The 24785-nt window shown below is 38.1% G+C and overlaps 1 protein-coding gene across 1 annotated transcript in view; it reads right to left on the bottom strand.

The window, feature by feature from the left end:
* nlgn4xa (neuroligin 4 X-linked a) overlaps window positions 1-24785 on the bottom strand; it is a 90392-nt gene that overhangs the window by 29439 nt on the left and 36168 nt on the right. Inside the window, exon 3 of the mRNA XM_028011466.1 lies at window positions 24261-24413. Coding sequence (XP_027867267.1) covers window positions 24261-24413 — 153 coding nt within the window. The remainder of the gene's footprint in view (window positions 1-24260; window positions 24414-24785) is intronic.

The raw sequence follows: 24785 nt of genomic DNA on the forward strand, positions 1-24785 counted from the left end.
ATGTAACAATATGAACATCAGACCTATCATTATAGTTTGTAAATAGTCATCAATGAAATCAAGGCTTTGTTAAAAAGTGCAGAAACTACAGGCAAAGTAAATAATTAATTTTGCTACATATTTACATGAAAAGCATTCATCCAGGAAGTCAGACTGGCATCTTCTAAAACAAAAAACAACATAAAAAGAATATCTGAATGTTCTTTGCAAACAGTAACTTTGTTTGCATGATGCCACGGCATCATCATTCATCCTGTCTTCTTCTTCATGGTTTGCACCAGTAGCAACATCCGGTTGTTGGTCATGTGACTCGTCTGATATAAAAAATGTGTTTCCATTGCAGTTTGAGAAATAAACCAACTTCAATACAACCAAAAAAATCCATCTAATCCTAGTAACAAAACTTTTTCTTGAAAACACCTTTTTTTTAAATTGTTGTTTTTCCATTTATCAAATCTATTTATAAAATGTCAAATTGCATATTTGCTGTATATGCTCTGTAGAAACAACATCCTGTCTCCTTAGTTTCCTTAGGTAGAAAACCTTTTACCAGTTGCAATATTAAACTCAACCTTGTAGAACCAGGATTGAGTTGAAATGTGTGTTGTGTTTATTAATTGGCTGAATCCACTGGATTGAATTACCTGTATATTTCTGTATAGAAATGTAATATTTCTGCATTAAAGTGCTTTGATATGACACCTGCTGTTTATCATTAACATGACACTAAAATGTTAAACAGTATGGGAAACAATAGGTAAGTGATTCTCAAACTGCTCCATTTATAGTGAATGTAAATATTATTGACTTCAAGCATATCTTCATTTGTGGAAATGTGAGATTTATTTTTGACACTTGTCATTTGAGGGAAACGGGAAAGGAGAAAAGAAAATCAGCAGGAGTCTGAGGTTGCGGATATGGCAGTGAGGCGTAACAAACTCTCCCGTTCTGACCGCAGCGGTGCTCAGCCCCTCCCCGGAGCCTCTAGCCCAGGACGCCGTACACATTTCAGGGGTGTATAATGTGTGACAGAGCTGTCACAGGTATCAAGCCTGTCTGTGGCAAATCCATAGAGTGTGGTAAGGCGTGTGGGGAGGACGGGCAGGACAAAGATGAGGGACTGGAAAGGAGACTGACAGATTGTCCCGGCAGAGGACAGCTGGGAGATGGCGATATGTGTTTTTTCATACATATCTCTCAACACCACCAAGTAATGGTGCATTTGAGGAGTGAAAGTAAACACAGAGTACATGGAAATCTGCGGTGCAACATGTGGAATAACACACAAACACTACAACCCGAAACACACATCACTGCTTGGGCTCAATCTGGGTCACAAGGCATTAAATCCCCTTGTTCATCAGCTGCTCTTACACACACCCCCACCAACACACACTGCAAACTACAACCATCACCTCACCACACACCATCTGTCCTCCAGAATCCTGGCTATTAAATCCACCAGGGTCTAACCGGACTAACCCCCACAGAGCTGCCAGACGCACGTGAACCAGCCGGCTGACAATGCTACAGCTCCTGCTAACATAACGTGTCCAAAACAGATTTCAGACACAGATATTTCCTGTTACATTCATATTGAGAGCCCCATTCAGAACTTCATATCCCCTCATCCTGGGATGGAATGCAAAGGTTATTCTGGATCTCTTTCCATGTTGAAATAAGCAAATAGGATGCAACTGCAATCATTGTTAAAAACAAGATTAAAGGCACAAGTTTGAATTTACAGGGAAACATTTTTTTTTCATCTTACAGATTTCTTCTCTTTTAACTTTTCTCTCACACTTTAATGTTTCAAATCATCAAACAAGTTGTGTTATCATAGGAGTATTACTAGAGTGAATACAAACAGAAGTTTTCAATGATAACTTAATTCTCACTGTAATTAATGTGTAATTAATGGAAGGTCATGACATTGCATTTCTGTAGTAAAAGTATTTTTTAAAGGGTTAACAAAACTAATTTTATAATTTTATTGATTAAGAAGTTAAATTTTACCGTAGAAATTTAGAATTCAGTGTCAAACAAAGTCAGTCAGACAAGAATATGAAAACAACAAATAAAAACCTAAACCTCCTTTTTCAACTGGAGAAAATCAGTATTTTATATTTTCAAACTGTCCTGCAGACTGAAGCACATTAAGGTCAAAGACTGTAAAGAAAGCTGAATGTTATCAGCATCTTAGTGGAAGGAGATACAAGATTCACCCCGCCTTGATGTTTCACCAATTCATTGCTCTTATACATCAATCATTGACAACCAATTTACACATTTTAGAAGAAAAAATTACAAAACAATCCTTTAATTTCAAAATAACAATGGATTTCTATTAAATATCCATTCATCCATCTATTATCTTCCATCTCCTGTGGGGGGAATTCCAGGCCAGCAGAGCCTCTCAGCTCCTTCAGACTAGCCAGCAGCAATTAGCAAACACCTGGTGGAACCATAGTATTCCAATTTCATGAGAAAATCTAGTTTGGGTTTTTGTTAAGCCATAATTATCAAAATTGCCAGGCATTAATTCTTCAATAGACCATTTTGAGTGTATGATGTCAAATTTGGGGGTTTTATTACTAAAAGAAATATTTTTTTGATATTCTAATTTATTGAGATAAAACTGTAAATGTCAACTTTCCAGAGTTCATTAACAGACAAAACAGCTTTAGCATGAAAGGCAGTTGTTGCATTTTTACTCTCGCTTTGAAAAAAAAAAAAAAAGATTAAGGGAAAGGGCAAATCAGACCTCTGCAAAAATAAATAAATAAAATCTAAAATAGAAGACCAGGAAACAGGTTGTTCAACAGTGTTCTTCATGGATCCATGTAAATGGAGCCTCAGAGCTGTTTTACTGTCTCCTGAAGAGATCTGGGGCCACATAGTTAATATCAGGCATGAAGTGTTCCAGATCCAAAGACTTTATGGGAACCAAATTCCAAGCAGTAAACAATCAACACTAACATCAGACTGACTCTTGGGGCATTGATGAGCTGATGACACTTTGTCTTCAAGCTGCGTTCCGTCACCTCAGCAAAAGTTGCCAAGTCACAACGAGTGAGTGTGCCAAAGAAACAGAAAATATCAATGAGATTCTGGTTCTGAGATTCTCACGCAATGGAAATCAAATATTAGCATCCACTGTAAGAAAAGATGAAAATATGCGTGTTTTTCTTAACTTTCTAAAGTCTATTTTTTTAGGTCATTAGAATTACCAATTATTTTCTGTTTGCTAAACATCACAATAAACTAATGACTACACAAACCCAAACCATCACACATGATGCAAAAAAGTATTTCCATTGCAGTTTTGCAAAATACACTAATTTTGATGTAGCCTGAAAACCAACTCGTGCTAGTGCAAAACATTTATATTGAAAGTTGTTGTTTTTTTAATTGGCATGTTTCCCATTTTGTCCAATTTGATGATCAAATTCCATCTGATGTCACACAAGGAGACAAAATGTTTGAGAAGTTTCTTCAAGTATGTCTGAATTTAGCTATGAAGTTTAAAATGTCGTAAAATAATAGCCTGAACTTTAGCAAATTCTACAGTAATCTTAAATGCCTGAATTTGAAGAGTTTGAGGACATTCTACCACTCTACTCTATTTATTGCATTTAGCAAATTGCTATAATGTTGGTAATCCTACCTGATTGAAAACAAGAAAAAGTTTCTCTCCTTCTCTTTTCATAGAATGTGAAGAAGTATCAGGTTTTACCTGGAAGTGGAGATAAGTGTCACAGGTGCTTCTCCATAGAAGTGAAGGCACTTTTGCCTAATGTAGAGAAGAACATGTGACGGAGATGTAAGACTTGCATGTGAGAGGAAGCTCATACTGATGCACATTCGTTAAGATTCACACGAGGTAATTAGGAGAGAAGCAGCAGGCACCGCCTCCACACTTGTGTCTCCAGAACATCAAAGCAGCGTTGGCCCACTTGGTGGTCGGCCATCTCACTCTTCTCTTTCTGTGCCCTCAAGTTGTTAGCGACATTACTCTTTAATCAGCTCGGCATCTGGGGAGTATTCTGCCCCACAGATATCATGCAAATCAGCACAGCTCTTCTTTGTTGGTGGCTGTGTGCATGCTGGTGGTCTGCTGGTGGAACGCTCCATTGTTACATAAAGTTGGATTTCTGCAGGCCTGAATCAAAGCAGCCTGAAATTTCCTGCAATCTCACAGGAAGAAAAAAAAAGAACCTCTTAACTGTGCGTGACTTTCGGTAAAAGCCTGGATGTTTGTGGGTTTCCACATGGATGGGGATCGTTTTTCTTTTTTTTTTTCTTGACTCATGAGGTGTCTGGGGATGTTCATTCGGGTCGCTGAACATGTTCGGTTCTGGTTGGAGTCTCTCAGAAACTCTTGGAGGCTGGTGTCTATGGCTTTTGGCAAAGATTCCATTAAATAACTGTAACCTACACTGCTAATGTGTATAAACTTGAAATCTGCAGACATCAGCTCATGCAGAGGATCAGAGAGTACGCTGCTGGCACAGAGATAAAATCAGAAATTTCTCCTTTAAGCTGAAAGTTGGTGTCAGCTTCAGAGCGGTCACTGGTTATGGTGGAGTTGATTGGAAAGGAAAACCATGCCCTTTATTATTTCCCTGTTTATTTAAATGTCCCTTTAGTTTTCATGGAAATTGTTCCATCTGTATCATTCAAAAGCAGAAATATTCTCCTTTAAAGTTCATTCAGAAATATATTAAACTTTTTTGTGAATGCAATCATCAATTTTCCTCTTTATGTAATTAAGAAATCATTTTCTGCATTTTGCCCCTTCTGTAATTAGTTTAACTATTATAGTCTTCCTCTTTCTCTCTTTTTTTAGTCGACTCAAGGTGATATTTTCCATCACATCCATGTCTCATCCTGAGTGTTGTCAACAATTGTTTGAAAATTTTGTTTTTTTGTTTCATTTTGTTCCTACTGTTCCATACATGTAAATTGGTGGATGGGCAAACACCAGAAAATCAATTAAAGTCTTGATTTCAAACAAGAAAATAATATCTTCAGAAGAAAAGTAATAAACTTTGCAATTTTAAAAGGATTTCAAATTTACTGGAACAAAAATATTTTGTTTACAGCTTAACATGTTTCAGGATTAAGATTCATTATTAAAGAAAAATCTTAATATTACTGATTAAAAACCAGGATGAAAGGTTCAATAGTGATTCTGCCACAGCTGAAAGTCCTGACAAACGAACAAAAAAATATCTGAATTACATTTTAGCATCAAAAGCCTCGGTTTAATTTACCGTGAAAAAAAACAACAATGAAACCTTTGCCCATTAACTTGAAGTGATCTTTTTCATTCCTGACTGACCTTTGACCTGCAGAAATGGCCAGTGTCCCAACAGGTCTAGCGAACTGATAGAACTGAAAGCTCGGTTAGATAGCAGTGATTGTTTTTCTCCCACAACTTGGCTGCAAAATAAAAGCCTTCCCTGTCTGCTACAGCAGCTTAAGTCGCCAGCCCACGTTGGAATGCAACACAACGTTTAACTGTGCACAAAAAAAAAAAGAAAATAGTCTGCAGTTGGATCTCAGCAGGCCATTTGATGGAGAGAAAACTGGAGACGGATCTCTCAAGATTCTTTGTTTCCAGGACCAGTCAAGTGTTTCCACAATCTGACTAAATCAAATCTCAATCAGCTGTCTGAATTTTTAAGCACCAATTTGAAAACTACAGAACACAGAAATGATATTTTCATTCAATTCATGCCGACTTGTTGAATTTGACTAACATTTACATTTTAATGTTCTCTCCCTTTTTATGATTCTTTCTTCCTTTCTTTCTTTGCTCAAATAAACTGTAATATGATATGTCCAAGAAGCTTTCTTATTCAGACATATTTTTTATTCAATTAGCAAATTTCATCTGAAGTCATCTATTCAAACTGCTAGGACTGAGTTTTCTCTGGTCAAAGTCAGAAAAAAGATGTCTTTTCCACACAGTGTGTTTATTCTCAGTTTTCCATTACTAAAAACAGTTATCTTCATTTCATAACATGCCAGCAACAGCTCCAAGTAGGAAAAGCGTTATAAAACCAGAAAATAGGCCAACAAAGCTGCGCTTTGTAAATAACAATGTTTTAAAGTATTTCTTCTGCCGGTTGCCTAGGTTCAGTTGCTGATAATAATCCCCCCGCAGCTGCCTAGCAGAGGAAAATACATCTTTATTCATGCAGCTCTCATTTCCATAGCTCTTCTATCCTAATGCAGAACAGAACAGCTTGCAGATAAGAAAAGTAATATTGTCTGACAGCAGCTTTTGCCATTTTGCAGGAATAAAGATGTACTGTCTTTGATGTACTGTCTGCAGGAACTGAATAAAGGTGTATCAGGCTTTTGTGCACATAACTTCCACTTCAGCCTTGACAAAGAGCAATGTGATTAAACATAGCTCAGTGGCTGCTGTAGAGTCACACCTTTGAGTCACAAGGCTCTGTGACGTCTTGAGCTGTCTGGATGAATGTTGTTTCAAACAGAATAATGGAGCAGAAAACTGCTTCTCCTGTTCTTCATTAACCACATATAAAGTCTTATAAGATTGTTCATTCAAAGGGAATTTCATTTTACGTCCAACAAACAGAAAACAATACCATTTAGTACTGTTGAACTTGTTCACATTTTGTCAACCAGTGGCAGCATCATGTTGATCATGTGACTCGTTTGATGCAAAAAAAAGTGTTTCTCTCACAATTCTGTGAAATAAACCAAAAAATCCTAAACGTTTCATCAAATACTAGAGTTTTTTGGAATCGTCATGTTTCCATTTAGCAAATTTATTTTCCAAATGTGTGAGAATTTATTATATGGTCAGTGGAAATGTAGCTACAATATCCCTATTTTACAATTACAGTGGCTGAGTTTTTGTAATATAGATAAAAAATAATAAAGATACATCCATTAAGTTAGAACTTTATTGAAATGCTTGTTTATTTTAGGAACTGTATTGCTCAGTTAAACACATTATATAGCAAGTTTGAACGCCTTTATTTCTGTTAATTATGATTTTCCACTTACAACTACTGAAAATATGACATTTAAAATGAAAATAAAAAAAAAACGTTTTCAAAATAAGAAATGTGAGGTTATGAAGAGTATTTTCAGTACCTGCTTAAAGGTTTTTATTTTCACAAGGTTCTTTTCATCTGACAAAAGCATCTCATGTTCTAATTTAGAGCGAAGGCCTGAGTGCAGTGAGTTTGGTTTAGTTTGAGTGTCCACACTTATGCAGCAGCTACTGCAGCTTTTTATGTCCAGGTTATTTTGGAGCTGGATGAGAATGAGTGGAGTTTTCTAAAGCTCTGAACTGGACTACCAACTGCTGGTTACAGAAACTGACTCATGCACCTCAGGGAGACATTAAAGGTAAATTGATTCTGCAGGATGACTCTAACTGCTCAATCAATGAGGCCACCAGAATAAAATAATCACCTGGCTGACACATGACTGTCAGATTAGAGAATAATGTGAGTTCAATAGCTATCACTATCTTTCAAGGATGCTTTTTTTATGCTTCTATGACTTTTTATGATCTTTCAAACCAAATGAGCTTTCATCTCTCCAAACAAGATAGAAAAAAATTCGTTTGCACCGGCCAGCTATTTAATGATATTCTATTTGCAGTGGCGTTCACTCTGGGAAAAGCAAATCACACTCATCTAACACATTCATGTATGAGGCTGGAAGGGGCAGAGGAGAGCGGAGAGGCTGCTGGTCCTGCAGCGATGGGGAGCCGGCCAAAGAGGCTGGACCCCACACAGCATCAGGTTCCTTAACCAAACCAAAAAAAATACATGTATTTAAATCAAACACAGCAACTTAAACAGGAACAGTTTTAACTTTAGACATTGCAACAAGCGTTTAGAGTTCTGCTCTGTGAATGGTGCCAGTTTGGACCAACAGAGGCATCCATCTCCTCTCAGGAAATCTGGGCTCGCTCCTAGTCTCTCAAATCCCTGCAGTACATCTGTTGCATTGTGCAGCTAGCAGCCTGTGTGGAGCAGACTATCAGTTCCTCAGCTAACAATGACTTTGTTGCAAAGCTTACTCCACTAGCTTACTGAAACAGCTTTCTAGCTGTTTCAGTAAGACAACAGAGTTGGGAGAAAATGCATGACTTCACATGAATATCAATACAGGCTGGGTTCCGTATTGAATCACAATAGCGGTGAGCAGGAGGCTGTGACATAGCTGACCTTTAAAAGCCAGGTTTGATTCTTAATATGCACGCTTGATACATATATTACACTTCCCTACAGCCTAAGGTAAGGCACTGCCAGCACTGCAGTCTGTTTACAGCCCAACAGAAGGACAGCAGGAAGTCAAATCTTTGCACATTTCACTTTTATGACAATTTGTTATGTTATGTCAACATAATTCTACAAATGATAACTCACAAGGACAAAATAAAGGTAGCAACAAGAAGCATTAAAACCAATAGTCAGGGTCATAATCTTTCTAAATATGGTTTTTGTTTTCTTTCAATTTCTTCTTTACAATTCCAGGCACTTAAATACCATTTTAAAGCACATTTATATATAACAAGTAAATATGTCACACCTCACCACCTTCTTTGTTTGCTTAGTTGAAATAATAAAAACCATAAAATGCCTTTCAGCATGTTTGATGCTGCTGCTTTTTCATTTTAAAACAATCTTTAATATTTCATTGCATAGTTTCTGCTCAGATATGAACTGTCAGCTGTGAGACCTTGTACTGACTCAAATCAAGCTGTAGAAACATTTGAAAGGCGTTCAGAGGAAATCAGATGGACCTGTAAGTGATTCTGCTTCCTCAAAAGTTTGCAGAAATATAAACTTTTTGTCATTTTGCAATTGCAGGACTGTAAGGGAAAAACGTATTCCAAAGCAATAAAAGTGATCAGCTGTGAATATTTTCTGGAGCGGTCGTACGCTGATGACAGATTTTTTTGACTTCTTTGTCTTCCAGAGTGCTGACTTTATGTCACAATAGCAAACGAGACGTCATGTATCCATCAGCATCACCAAAATCCCAATCTCATCTTGGACAACTTTTTATTTTTGAAACAATTGCAATATCACTGAGTTACAGAAATATATGGAAAGAAGATTTATAGCTCCAGCAAACTTTAAAATTGGTCCAGGCTTTTAGAATAATTACTATAAGCCTCTTTTTCGCAGGATTATCCAAATAATCGGCAGGACAGCGTCAACTCATGAAGAATGAAGCAGGGAGCGTCTTTACACCAACATAGATGTCGGAACATTCTCCCTTTCTCACGTATTCTCTTGCCTTCATGTTTAATATTGAACATATTTCAGGTGACGAGTTTTAGTTTATTCTCAGAATTTATTTTTTGTCATTTGAACTGAGGCAATTAAAATACAATGGACTGTAGGTATTTGTGTGAACTGGAAACAACCCATGAATATCAAGTATTCACACACATGTGCAAATACTTGAGATCCCTAAAAATACATAGAACTGTATAATAATAATATTTTAACAGTTCACACACATATTATACGTTAACATACATAAATACATGGAGTAAAAACTGCTTTTGCACTACCACAGAAGGTAACATCTAAAGCCTCCTTTAGCCAATCAGTGGGGAGGAAAATGCATGCAGCTCCTTGATAGGCTGATTCGGAAATGAGAGAAAATAGGTGTCATGCTGCACTGTGTGGCGGTATTGTTTGTTTTTCAAATATTTCAGATATATGCAATACAGTGAACCCTCACTATTTCGCGGTTCAGCTTTCGCGGTCTCGCTGCTTCACGGATTTGCATCGTGCATTGTGTTCTGCATTCTGATTGGCTAAACAATCTCTCTGCTTCTTCTCTACCTGTGTGTTGCAGTTTAATATGTACACGTACGTAAAACACCTTGCCATATTTAACATAATCGATGGTGGCATGTCGGTTTATAAGAATCTTTTTGCCCAGAATTAAAAATAGCGACAACAACAACCCATAACTATGTTCTTCTCTCGAAAAAACACACCTGCACCGGGAACTTTAGAAGAAAAAAAACCGCTTCAGAACGGAGTCAGGCTGCATTGACTCAGTCAGAAGAGCAGTGAAATACACGGGAGTCACTATTTGTGCTACTGTACTTTGATTTTTTTTTCATAATCTTTTTTTATTTTCTCCCGTTCTAATCCAATAACTCAGGTCGTGGTGGGGCGGCGCTGATCTCCACAATTCGGGCACGGGAATCCGCCTTCAGTTCATATTAAAATTATTATTTTACAGTACAGTAGTTATTTGTAAAAAATAAAAAATAAATTGTTTATACAGTACTTTTTATTTGCTAAACAAATGTTTGGGCCTATAAAAAGGTTTTGTTCTTTGGTTTCAATGTATTATGGAATATTTCATTGTATAATAATTGTAAAAAAGTAAAGGTTACTACTAAGCGGATTTCGCCTATCGCGGATTCTTTTTGGAACGTAACACCGCGAAAAACGAGAGATCACTGTATAAGAAAACTGAGAATACTAATGTATTAAAATTATGACTGTAAAATCTCCATTCCTGGAACTGAAACTAAAGCTTTATCAAACAGTTCTGATGATTAGTCTTTTTGGAGCTTGTTTAAAATTTATTGTAGCTGCATGAAACCGACTGAATAATAAATGACTTCTGATTATTATCTGGTCTGTTTGCTGGCAACTCTGCACTTATTTTTACTGCTGTTGATAATTGGTTTGGGTCATTACTGAAATGAGTTGGTTGTGCTGGTATTTGCAGAAATAAGTGTTTCTGAAATAAGAACACAAGCTCCATGTGCAGAGTGATGAATTGTGTCTTGATTAATTGATTCGCCGTCTTAACCGTTTGGTCTGTTGGTAGTTTTTCTTCTTCTATACTCACAGGTGCACACACTGCCAACCCATCACAATTCTAACAAACTATCTCCTTTGTATTTGTAAGGAGTGAATGATTTCTGGTCCTACTGAGCAAAGGTGAACTGTGTGTTTGAAGAACGCTAAAATATGTTTTAAGAATATTTTCCCAGCTAACGAACAGGTGTGTATCTGGACTGGGTTTTGGGTTTGTGTTATAGCCAGAAGCAATTTAAAGAATAGAGTTATAGTAATGGTATGGCATGCTGTGGTGGCCTTTGGCTGTGAACCCTCCAAACATTTCTTATCTGACAGCAAATTAGAACTGACTTCACTTTTATTACAACAGAGCAGGGTTCTTTCTGAGTGCAGAAAGAGAAAGAAATGACTGAATAAAACAGATATCAGATTAAAGTCTGGGCTTTGACTAGGTCAGAGACTGGAATTGATGTTTTGCTTCAGATTATTTTTTGCTGCATGACCCCGGTACGCTGGCTCTAAAGGTCATTGATAGGTTTTTATGTTAATTACAAATATAAATACTTAGGACTGTAAGAATCTATGGTCTGCTCTTGGAGTGTGTGTGCCTTTAGCAGCAGGAAGCAAGCCAAATTGGGAGACAGATGGCCTGGAGATAAGAGTGACACCTAACAGGAGAGTACATCAAAGACTAAGGGTCAAAGTTTTATGACCTAGAGGGACATGAGAACTGAAGTTTACAATCCACAGGGGGACGGGAACTGACCCAGAGAATCTTAGGAACTGGAAATGCAGGATGGCACCATTGTTTAAGAAGAGACTCTGTGTTGACAGCTGTGTTAATGTGTTTGCCGCTCCTTCTATGCAAATGATTTGTAACTTAAACCACCCCTCAATGTAATAAATATGCAATTGCAAAGGAGCACGTTAGAATTGGTCCGGAGACAGAGATAAGAAGATGTCCCTGGGCAGAGTTCACCGTTCAATTGTAAGAAATTTAACTGTCTCCCTGTGTTCCTATTTTTGTCCAGCGAGAATGTCAGGTTATAGATCTGACAGTCTTAAACTCAATTCTCCTTCAGGAGTTTCTGCAACGCAGCAGCTGAGACCATCACACTCCCACCACCATGTCTGACTGTTTGACTTCTTAACTCTGAGTATTATGTAACAGGATCCAGTTTCACCTCATCAGTCAACAAAATGCTTTCCCAAAATGGAATCTTCCAAGTCCTTTGGTCAATCATGACACTGGACTCTGTTCTTTCTTGGTGAAAAGGGATTTTGGCTTTGCTCCATGATTTCTTCATTTGTAAATAATAGTTCTCATTGTGCTTAAGGCAGTTCTAGTGACTTAGAAATGGATTTTTTACTCTTTCCAATCTGTAGATTTTGACTTCTTTATGTCTTGCTTTATGAGATTGTTTAGCCTATTGCATGTTGTCAGCTAATTATTGCTACATATATTTCTAAATATTCCTGCAAGCTAGTGAGAGAAGCATGATAAGGAGGAACAACAAAACAAAACTAGAAAATTCCTGAAGAAATTTAACCGGGGCCTGCCAAAGTGTGCCCGTCGGTTTGGACCCAGCGTTCTGATGCTAGAAATTAGCATCAATGCTAAAGAAAGCTGCAATCATATGAGGACAATGACAAGAATGTTGACTAACATGTACTTGCACCGTTCAGTATGATAAAGTAAGTGTATCAGCTAAAATTAGCAAAAATGCTAATGTTAGCATCATTGCTGTCACTAGCATGTGGGACATCACTAGGATGTTCTCTATAATGGTATTACTCCATTCAGTATACTAAACATGGCTAATAAGTCAAATAAATAGCTAATAGCTTATTTAAGCTAAAATGCTAATGCTAATGAACTGCATTGCTGCGCAAGGCAGTTCCCTAACCTGGGACAAAAAGATAATGCAGAATAATATTATTGCACCGCCTGTGGCGGTGCACTAACCTCAGGGGCATGTTGAGGCTTTTATTTTGAAATTTTCTGTTAAGCTTAATTTCAGGGCTGCACAGTGGCGCAGTTGGTAGCACTGTTGCCTTGCAGCAAGAAGGTCCTGGGTTCGATTCCCGGCCGGGGTCTTTCTGCATGGAGTTTGCATGTTCTCCCTGTGCATGCGTGGGTTCTCTCCGGGTACTCCGGCTTCCTCCCACAGTCCAAAAACATGACTGTTAGGTTAATTGGTCTATCTAAATTCTCCCTAGGGGTGTGTGTTGTGTGTGAATGGTTGTTTGTCCTGTATGTCTCTGTGTTGCCCTGCGACAGACTGGCGACCTGTCCAGGGTGTACCCCGCCTCCCGCCTGGAACGTAGCTGGAGATGGGCACCAGCAACCCTCCCGACCCCATTAGGGACAAGGGTGAACAGACAATGGATGGATGGATGGATGGATGGAAGCTTAATTTCAAAGGTCAACACTAATCGCATGTGTAATAGTCATTGGGTTAAATCAGTTATATAATGCTCAAAACACAAGTAGTTGATGTAAAAATATTCAAGGCTTTTATTTTGAAATTTTCTTTATGCTTCATTTCAAAAGGCCAAACTAATCCCATGTGTATCAGTGCTTTGGATAAAAAAGTCACATAAAGCCAAAAAGAGCAATAACATGATGTAAAAATATTCAAGGCTTTTATTTTGAAATTTTCAGTATGCTTCATTTTAATGTTCCAAACTAATCCCATGTGTAACGGTGACTGAGTTAAATCAGTTAAATACAGCCCATAGCAGCAAGTAGTTGTAAAGGCCAGTTCAGCCCTGATCTGTTTCAACTGAGGGTTCCACTATAGTTAGAACTACAGTGATGCTTATTTGTAGTCCTAATCAGCAGCCAATAGCCTCTTGAGTTCCGTTGCTATGGTAAATAATTCTCTCAGTAAAGTGTGAACTGTTAGTGAGAGAGGCTGGAGCAGACAATTCTCTGTTTCAGCCAGCCAGTTTTACTGAAAAAAAGCATTGGAAACAAATCCTTCCCGTTCGGGAACCATAATACATATTCGAAAAGCGTTTGGAGCGTATGAGAGGCCTATGTGTTTTCTGCAATAGTCCCGAGATTCATGTCTCTACCTCACTCACAGTATTAACAGTGATGAGAGAAAGAAATGTTGTGCCCAGATCTGAAATTGTAGTCAAATACATGGGAGAGAGCCTGAGATAGCCTGAGAAAATCCTGTCGCATGACTTTGCTCTGAAGCACCGTGACAGAAAACCGTACGGTCTAGATAAATTTCGAAAACATTTTACCGGAGCAGACATGCGTATCAATGTCAGGACCGATTTTGATACCAATCGTGCGATATCTGTGGGCGTGATGGCGATTTCAAAATTATTTTGGGGTGAAAAATTCTCTTCATTTCTCACTCTAGCAGAGGGGCAATCAGGAAGATTCACACTCTAATTTTAGGAAAAATGAGAAACTTTGGGTCGCTTAGAGACAAATTGTGGACAAACCGTAACTGGTATCGACGAGCCGTCTTCACTTCCGAAGAGATCACAGACGTATCTACAAAATGAAATTTGAATGGCATTTCTACGTGAATTCGTGACGACACAGAAAATCCTCAAAAATAGGGTATTTCTAGGATTTTTCCCATTGACTTATAATGGGGTTTTTTTCGTAGTTTTTTGCGAATTATGTCGCCACGTTAAGCCCAAATCCCACCAAAAGTAATAGCTCCAATGGCGTGAATTTTCTGCACGTTTTGATACCTCATTTGTAGGTGTGCACGCGGCGGTACGAGCCGCATTAACGGTAGTAGGAGGCAGCAGTTATTTTGAGGTGTAGAACAATAGGTGCCTGCCATGCAATGCATAGGGATTTATATCCCTATGCATTGCTATGGGCAGGCCCCAATTGTCCAGTTTAAAGGGCTACTGTGCCAAATGCTTCAGAAATTGATGGACATTTCAGAATTTAAAGAAAGTCATACACAAATATAAAAAACATCCATTATTCAGGCATTTAGAAAGTATTTGACTACAGCATATTATTGAAAATATTTTTTCTGGCTCTGAGTCAATGCAGCGAGAGAGAATCAGCTGTGCTTCGCAGCAGTTAACAATGTGTTGTTGCACAAAGTTACAATTAACATTTCACAGTCTTCATGGGGGCTGGAACAACACTGTTCCATAATTATATGATATGTCAACTAGATATTAAGGTAATTAGCTTTTTGCCTTTTCAGCTTTAAAGCGTATCGAATGTATATAATGACTGAAGTATATTTTACTTTCTTTATGATTTGCCTGTAAAAGTTTACATTTTTTCTAGGGCTGTCAATGTTAACATGTAATTAATCTAAAAAAATGAATGAGTTAATATTACAAATGCAGGATAATCACATCACCTATTTTGACCTAAAAGCGTTGTGTGGCTCACAGCAGCGCAGTCTTGTACTGCGGTCAGCAACGCAGAGTTGCAAAACACAAGTGAAAAGATGAGACTGCTGCACTCAGCAGCAAATTTCACCTTAAAAGGAACAAGCGATGGACTTTTGGAAATAATCAATATAGCATGTGCTTACTGAAATTGTGAATACAACTAGCTTATAATTAACATTTCTAATTTACGCTTGAAACAAAATGGCTTCTTTAAATTATGAAAGCCTGAAAAACTGAGATGTTTTCTGTCACATTTTTTAACCCCTGTGTTGTCTTGCGAGTCAAAAGTGACTCATTACCATGTTTAGCTGTAGAAAAAATACCCTAAACCATCTTTTTCCAACTTGAAATTTTATGACTTTTCCTAGATTGACCCCGTCATTACAAAAAGTGATGCTTTGTTTTTGTTTATGTGGGCTGTACACCACTAGGGTACAAGGATTGTCTTCTGGGTCATTTTGGACCCATGAATTATAAAACCATTTAAACACCAGAAAAACAGTTCAAAGGCCACATAAACTCTCTCCAACACATACACACACACCTAACCCTTACCCTCCCCCCCCACACACACACAGACATATCAAAGAAACTGGGTTGATGTACGAATTGAATTTGCATTTGACCTGCACCTGCACTCAATCTGCAGCTAACCTCCCACATCACACAAGTTCCCAAACACAACAGAAAACAATCTCAGACATAAATAAGGTGTAGAGGATATGAAGGTAAGCTGAATCTGGTTGGTTTCTTGCTGATGCCATGAGTAGACGTTTCACTAACAGGTGCTATGTTGTATGTTTGCACATACTGCCCAACATGGGATCTTCAGCATGAGAAGTTGAACATCTTATGTTGAACAAATTCTTTTGCTGAAGATGTTCAACGTAGCAGCATCTTCATATGGTGAAGAACATCTTCACACTATGAGGATTTTCTTGAACATCTTATGCTGAACATTTTGTGTTTAACGTGGGATGATTTTCATCTTAAGTTCATTGTGGGGTGGGAAGGACAGGATGTTCTTTGTCTTATGTTGAAGATGTTCATCATGAAAGCATCTTTATAAGTTGAAGAACATCTCCATCTCATGGAGATGTTCTTCAACTTAAGTTCAATGTGGGGTGGGAAGGACAGGATGTTCTTTGACTTATGTTGAAGATGTTCAACATAACATCTTATGAGTTCAACATCTTATGTTGAGCAGAACATGTTCTTGTGTTGAACATCTTATATAAATATGAGACACAACATAAGAGCTAATGTTAAATTGTTCACAAAATCAAGCTACATTTTGTTTTGTTGTGTTACGAGAGGTATTTTTATAATTCACTTCCTAAAAAAATATAAAGGAATGAACTGTTGACAAAAAAGTTTCTAATTATTGACTTTTTTTCCCCTTTCAGTATAATTAATTCAGAAGTAATAACTTCACATTTGTATAATTACAATAATAAACTTTTACTGTGTAAAAAAGAAATTGTTACAACACTTGGTTTGTGGTAAAAAGAAAAAAGTGTGTAATACAGTTGATCGTCTTTTAGAATTGTGTAACAAAAATACATGATAAAGAGTTTATTAAATTGAGCTGAATTGATAAACATCAGATTGTTTCATCATGCAAAATAGATTTTGGATTTAAAATGCAATTAATCTGCTTTATTTTAGGGCTTTTGTTATGGCGGGTCATTTTTGACCCGTAGGACAAGGGGAGTAAACAGAATGTTAGAATCTCACAAGGGTTAAAATGTGCATTTTTATATTTCAAGCTACCAAAGGTAAGCATGGTGATTAATCGTGATTAATCACAGTGCTAGAGTGTGATTAATCTGATTACATTTTTTAATCGATTGACAGCACTAATGTTTTCTCGCAAAACATTAACATGATTGATGTTAATGTTTTGTACTGCTATTAAATCCATATTTTATTGAATCTTCTGAAAAAGTCCTCCCTCTCTGCAAGGACAGCCAGGGCTGAAGGAGGCCGTCACCAATCTGATATTCCCTGCAGAGCGTCATGTATGGCAGCGTTTGAAGATAAAGATAGAGAAATGCTGTGTGACTCCGGCCAGTGGTCAGTTATTCAGCACAGCTGTGAGTCAGACCATGAGGCGATGTCTTCTGACGTGACACCGAAAGGCAGAGGGCTGCAGCTGCAGCTCACATTGTGCCGCCAGAAAGATTGAGAAGGAGAAAAAAAAGACCCAGCGGAACACGCAGTTTGTCTTGGCCAGAAACATGACGAGGGCAAAGGGAGGAGGGTGCACACAGTCATCTGTCGCTTTGGCAAAACAGTCATTTGCATGACAAATGTTGCTCTGTGTGTGTTTTAGTCAATGTGTCCTGCTGCGTCGGTGCTAATCAGCAGAACCTTTTCTTCCTTTTCAACTCTGCTTCTTTCCTCTGTCTTTTATGGAGATGTTTTGATAAATTCAGGGTTTTTTTCTTGACATGAAAATAAAAAACATGTTTAAAAATGTTGCTTCCTTTGTCTCTAAATGGGCTCACAATAAAGAACATGTTTGCTGCCTATCTGTCAGTTTTATGCAATTCAGTTTGATGTTGTCAAAGTCTTGAATTAGGACAAAGTATGTCATTCTTTAGTAGGTGGAAAACAACAAGGCTCCATTCACACGGGTTGTGGATTTCTAGAAATGTTCATACAAAACTGAGAAAGAGAAAAAAGAATGGCCCAATGCTGTTTTTACTCCCCCACTCCTATAAGTGGCGCTAAGTACGAGTATGGGGCATGAAGTCTCCACACAAGTCTAGCAGTAGGCTATAGGGGAAGAAGAATGGCGAAAGTCCGAGTGGACTCTTGGAACCATTCTGACATCAAGTCTTTGACTATGGCAGTAGATTTATATGGGCAAAAATATGGGCAGAAAACATGTGAGATTTCATGGCAATTTGAAAACAAATGACATCATAATATTTAACACTTTTGGGGGCATTTAAAAAAATCTCCCAGATGTTTTTTCACATTACTACCACAACTTTGAATGGGTTGTATTGTGATTTTATGATAAATGCAAACATAAAGCAGTGCATAATTTGATATTAACAAATTTATGATCTTTAAGTGACTTCACAAGTCATTTAAGAACTTGTGAAGATATTTTGTTGCATTGCATTCATCTTGGGGTAATTTGGGCAGGTTTATAAAATCACACCACTCTTTTCTGATTTTAGTTTCTACAAAACATGTTAAAAACTAATCAAGTCCATTCCAGTTCCTGTTCATACAGCACATGGTGTTGATCAAAGGCGTAAATCCCATCTCATTATTGGGGGGGACAATAAACAGTCAATTCTAGACTTTTCCAAGATTGGGGGAGATCCGGACGCCCCCACCCACCCGGGATGCCTATGTGGGTGATCACACAAAACCCCAGAAACAGACCATATACAGTATTTCACACACAGATGCTCTACTAAACCTTTTTAGTCGAGCGGACCGGTCAGCCCTTCGCAATTTTGCTGCGGACCAGGAGTGGGGGGCGTGCGCGTCGTAAGTATCGAGTCCGGGGCAGGGGGCGTCTAACCCCCTCGTTTTTCGCGGCGGTTACGTTCCAAAAAGAACCCGCGATAGGCGAAATCTGCAAAGTAGTAACCTTTATTTTTTTTACAATTATTATACAATGAAATATTCCATAATACATTGAAACCAAAGAACAAAACCTTTTACAGGACCAAACATTTGTTTAACAAATAAAAAGTACTGTATAAACAATTTTTTAACATTTATTTTTACAAATAACTACTGTACTGTAAAATAATAATTTTAATATGAACTGAAAGCGGATTCCCGTGCCCGAATTGCAGAGATCAGCGGGTTCACTGCACTCTGATGTTGTTTTGTTACTCATTCTGCTGCAAGTTGGCTCAATTTTGACGCGCAAGACGTAACCGGTAAAATCCGGTTTAGGATTTTCATAATAAAAGATCTGGAAGTAGTTCATTATTTCTTGCGCGGCCCGGTACCAATTGGTCCGTGGACCGGTACCGGTCCGCGGCCCGGTGGTTGGGGACCACTGCTCTACTAGTGCAGTTTAGAAAGAGAGTTAGATCAGTATTTGTCCAGCTTTGCATGAAGCCTGCAAGCTTCTTACTGTTCTAGGAAAAATAAACAAAAAAAACAAATAAACACAAACTTTATATCTGATTTAGAAAGTTGTCTAATAAAAAAATCAATCTGTAAAAGTAAAAAAGCAAGTGAACCAAAATAACACTGGTTACCTCCTGAAGACCATCTCTCTATGATCAAATCCAAACTCTTTACACAGAGCTGCTACTTCAGTGCAATATAGCCTGAGGGTAACCATGCAAGACCCGACTGTCTCTCCCTTAATATTGCCAGTCACAACAGCTTAGATGCTATTGTTTTTACCTGGTGAATCTGTCTGCCTGTGTTTGTCTGATACAGGACGATGGTTCCCCAGACTACCTCAGAAGCAGGTTTAGCTTTAAAAACACCCTCGGCTGATGTTGACACGTCTCTCTTCATAACACATTTTGTAAACATGAGAATGCCAAAGACCCTCTACTTCACTGTGGGGTTGTATACTTACAGATCAGCAAAAAGGAAGTAAAAAACTTGGATTACAGATGTCCTGTTTTTGGTCTCAGAAAATGTTTACCAAATATTAGAGATCAACCAGCATCATGAAGGCCAGGAAGACAACAGACAAGAAGACGTGGAGCCGCATAAAGCAGAGTTAGGGTGTTTCAGGTCAGGGTGAGTCCGGTGGACTCAGTTAGATTGGGAACCAAAACATTTGCTCCATTTTCAGCTGGTGCAGTTTTCTTTCACACTGCACTGTTAAACAAACCAAACCCTTTGAAAAACCTGTTCCCAGCTCACAATCCGTTAACAAGTAATTACTACATTACTCTTTATTTTATGGAAATATGGCAAGAAGAAATACATTGTAAGAGCGCATCAACTTAAGAATTGAATGCACTATCATCTAAAATCCTTCTAAATTGTATTGAACTATGTGGTTAGAACATGACACCATGTGAAGAAGTTTTCTAAGTATGAATGCATTTGCAAGCCCCCCCTTGGCTTGTACTGCAGTAGCACAGTTGTATCATTGGCTCCACACAGATTCTGTATGCGATCTAAAGGAAAAGGGTGGAAGTGATGCAGCCACTGACGGCCATCTGGCTCCATGTGTGAGGTCAAAGTGGAGAAGGCCAAAGAGTGTCCCATGATTTCCTGCAGTCCTCCCTCTCCCTGCCAGCGCTGACACAGTTACAAGCTGATTGTCCTGCAGAACTCACTTGCCCTTAACGTGCGATGCCTGCTTTAGTTCGGCGTCATGCTGTTCACACATTTAGCGTGCCAGGCCTCGGTGAGGCTACGATCACCCCAGCAGCAGCTGGAGACGTCTATTTGAATCATCTGAATCATAGCAACAGCCACACATTTTTATTGGGTCAGGAAACTGCTGTGTTTGCTGATGTTCATAAGAACTTTCTTACTCTTAGGAGCCGTCCAGCTCATTTTGTTTATGCTGGATCCACCAGTTCAGCTGAGGAATCAGACTGCTAACAGAATGACTTTGGACACATCCAGAGCACTGACTGTCAACTTTTATCTTGACTAAAGCTACTACTGTCAAAAGCAGATTGCAAGTTTCCAGCTCTTGAAGTCCTTATTTCCTACTTACTTGGAGAAAGAACTTGTATTTGACAGCATGTTTAACCACAGTCAGGCTTCAAGCTCAGAAAAACCTCAAAAGAGACACACTAGCTGTGTTTCCATTACAGATGTGTGCAAATGTTTGTCTATATTCTGCTACTGTTGAAAAAACACAGTTTTGTGTTGTTTCCATTGAATAAGAAATTGAATTAAAATAACACATAAATACACTTGTTTACACAATAAGTCATTAAAAGTCATGGCAGCGATTCATGTAAACAGTCACATGAGACATATTCATAATTCAGTCAATGACACGACTTTTATGAACACTGAGAGCTCTGAAAACAAAAGCACACCATCATCCTCCTACTACTTCCTGTTTTCTTTGTCGACGTTTTCACCAGAAGTAACATCCGGCTGTTGATTTTGTGTGATGTGAAAAACGTGTTTCCAGCACAGTTTTGCAAAATACATCTATTGCAATATGGATGACAAACCACCTCATCCTTGCTCAAAAACGTTTTTTTAAAAAAACGAGTTTCTTCAAATTTGACTTGTTCCCATTAAGCAATTTTTTTTTCAATTTCAAATTGAACAATTCTGTGGTTAATGGAGACACAGCTACTGCGAGTTGATAGGTTCTCTGGTTCTTCTTCATAGGTGAAGGTTTGAATTTGAGCGGGCCACTTCACTTTATTCCTTCAGCTTGACAGCAATGGAGAAACTACAGCAGGTCAGGGGCCAGTATATCTACCCATCACTCAAGGCTGCAGGAAGCCATCTACCTTCTTCATGTCACGTCTCCGGCTTCAGAAAATCGTCTCTACCTCCAATGACTTAGTCTTTGGCTGCCAGGCTTTGCAGGTGAACCATATGGTATCACCTCCAAAGCCTGTCATCCTCCTTTTCATAACTAAACTTTGACATTCTGTTCATAAAATCACAAATATGAACTGAGACAAGGGACAGCTCAAACTGATTTGTTTTAGGCCGTAGAAGTCCAGTTAGGTTTCAGACTTTTCTAACTGGCTTCAGCTTCATCCACCAGGATAAAGAAGTGAGTTATCTACTTCAGGTAAGATATTAAACCTTAAATCAGACCTATAACATGCAGGGACATGCTTGACCAGTACAGAAGGACACTGTGATCAATCTGAGACAACACCCCTCATAACTTTGTCTTTTCCTCCAAAGTATTGTGCTGGATGTCTTAGTGAACCACTCTGCCACACCGACGGAAGAACAGAGTGAGGAGACCAAATGGATTTCATAATGGAATTGAGGTCAAAGGAGTTCTGATTGATTTGGGTTATTACCAGATCTTACCAGCACAAAAAAAGAACCTCATTACAGCTGAGGTTGTGTGTGTGAAATCCATCATTTCAGCAAACACAATTAAGATGCTCTGTAAATGATTTGGCAAAGCTCAACAGTATTGCTCAGAAGACCAGCATCTAATATAGATACAAGGTTTGCCACTCTTCTGACACTAGAACAATAACTTCAGACAGAGCCACGTGAAAAATGTTGCATCAAAACTGTCACGAGTCCAGTTGATTCCTCTCCATTTTGTCTGTCTTTGCTCCCATCCCCCTCTTTTGTTTTGATGTAAGATACTCATCTGCATTTCCTCTCTCTCTTTCTTTCTCTTCTTCCTCATATCTTTTCCTCCCTCTTTGCATTGCACACCTTTCCCCCCTGGCTCTCCTGCAACTAAATATAGTGACTGGTGCAGACAGCTCAGCCTTATAACGAATGGTAAGCAGAGCGCCGGCGCTGCAGAGGCATGTGCATTTGGATGAGTTGCAGCTTGACTTCAAGAGACAATGAAGTGAATTCATACAGTGAAGGAATCACAGATAAATAATTTCAAGAAGGAAACAATGCAGATAAACAGAATGTATGTGTACTAGTATTATAGTTGAAGGGAAGAAAAGCATTCATTGCTGCAGAGGACCTGTTGCTTTGGCACTGAATGCAAGAATACATTTGTCTTGTCAACTGAACAAAAAATGTAACTTTTATCTTTGCGTGAGGGGCTTCTGAGTGGTTTCCTTACTATGGAAATGAACACAGGGCTTCTCCCTGTTACACTCACAAAATTTATATCAAGTGGAGCCAGAGTAGACTGACTCCCACAGAGATAGACTGGAGCAGTACCCACGTATAAGTGGAATAGCAAGAGCAAAGCAGATTTTGCATGCACATATTGTGTGGGAGTCTCCAGAGCGTCAGCTGCTCCTGTTTATGTGAGGCAGCAGCATGAAGTGCAGAAAGGCAACATGGGAAACATTTACAGAGGAGAAATTATTAATAACTCTGCTTTTCTGTCACCAGCACCTTCACAGGATTGATGTTGTTCTGGGGTCACATGTCACACCAGAAGCTTTTTGAGCAATACGATGACTGGACATTCTCATCATGTTTATATGTGCATATAATGGTTTCAAGAAATGTGGCCACATTGCATTTTATTTTTGAATTTGAAACCATTTGAGGCCTCTTGAAATTGGACCCAAATTTGAAACAGATTTGAATAGGCTCACCAGAAATCTGGAAGAAATATATTCAAAATATCTAGATGTATTTAAGTATTACACAAAACAAAAACACAACCAAAGGTTGCATAATACCTCACATTGTTTTTGTCCATAAATCACATACTGATGGCAACACATTGCACCTAGATAAACTGTAGACAGGCAAATAGGAATGATAAAGCTCTTAAATTATGATGAATCCACTGTTCAGTAACTGACAGACTTGCATTTCAATATTCAGTTTATTACAAAACAATTATAATAATCCACTGACTAATATTTGTTTTCTCACTGTATCTACAGGCTGTTAGAAATCCGAAATATCAGAATGAATTTAAGAATAGAAGAACAAAAAAATATATAAAAAAATTGAAAACAAACATAAAATAAGGATCTGTGGTACAGATGTGAGCAGTTCACATTCTTTGTTCATAATTAATAAAATATTCTATTAGTTTAGCAAAGACCTTTGATATGAGAACTTAAATTTATAAGGAGGTAACATTGTTTAAAGGTAAAATGAAATGAATGATGTTCAGGTAGATCATGGAGAGTGTTTGTTGTTTTAAACTTTGGCTTTAAGGTGAGTATATTTGAATATTTTAATCAAAATAAACTGAAATGAACTGAAATATCTCATTGACTGTAGAGAAACAAAAAGCCTCTGAAACTGCCCATAAAACACTAAGTATTCCAGTTTAAATAAACCTGAATGGTTCTTATTTAACTCCTCCTTACAAACAATGCCACTGTGGTTTAGGTAGGATCAAACGTCGACTCGTTGTTGAATGTGTCTGAATTGGTGCAGTTAAAGTCTAACTGGTGGACTCACCCAGAACTCCAAGCCGGTAGTTGATTGTGATGACGATTACGTTCCCGTAGCTCGCCAGGATGCTGCCATCGATCATGTTGCCGGTTCCCTCCAGATAAGAGCCTCCATGGATGTAAACCATGACGGGCTTTAATCCATTCTCATCATGAATATCTGAGGAGAAGAAATCACAGATCAGAAAAAGACTAAAAAAAAAAACAAGGTTACTACATTTAGAAGTTAATTGGCCAAGATTGTGTTCACAATTTACTTAAAGTGAGGTATATTCTAAGTTTGTAAAAAGAAACTATTATTATTATAACTATATATTTTTGGGTTGCTGTTAGTTTTTTGCGAAGGTTTTATTATTGCTTTATTTACACATTAATATAACAAACTACAAGCATCTACAACATATTTAGACAAATGCAGATTGTAAGACATGTAATTTTTCTGATGAGGAATAAATTAAAACACCCCAACATTTGTTCTTAAATAAAATGGATAGAATCACACACAATGTTGCATCTTATCAGAACCCCATGA

This window comes from Xiphophorus couchianus, chromosome 24, assembly GCF_001444195.1.
Source record: "Xiphophorus couchianus chromosome 24, X_couchianus-1.0, whole genome shotgun sequence".
NCBI lineage: Eukaryota > Metazoa > Chordata > Actinopteri > Cyprinodontiformes > Poeciliidae > Xiphophorus > Xiphophorus couchianus.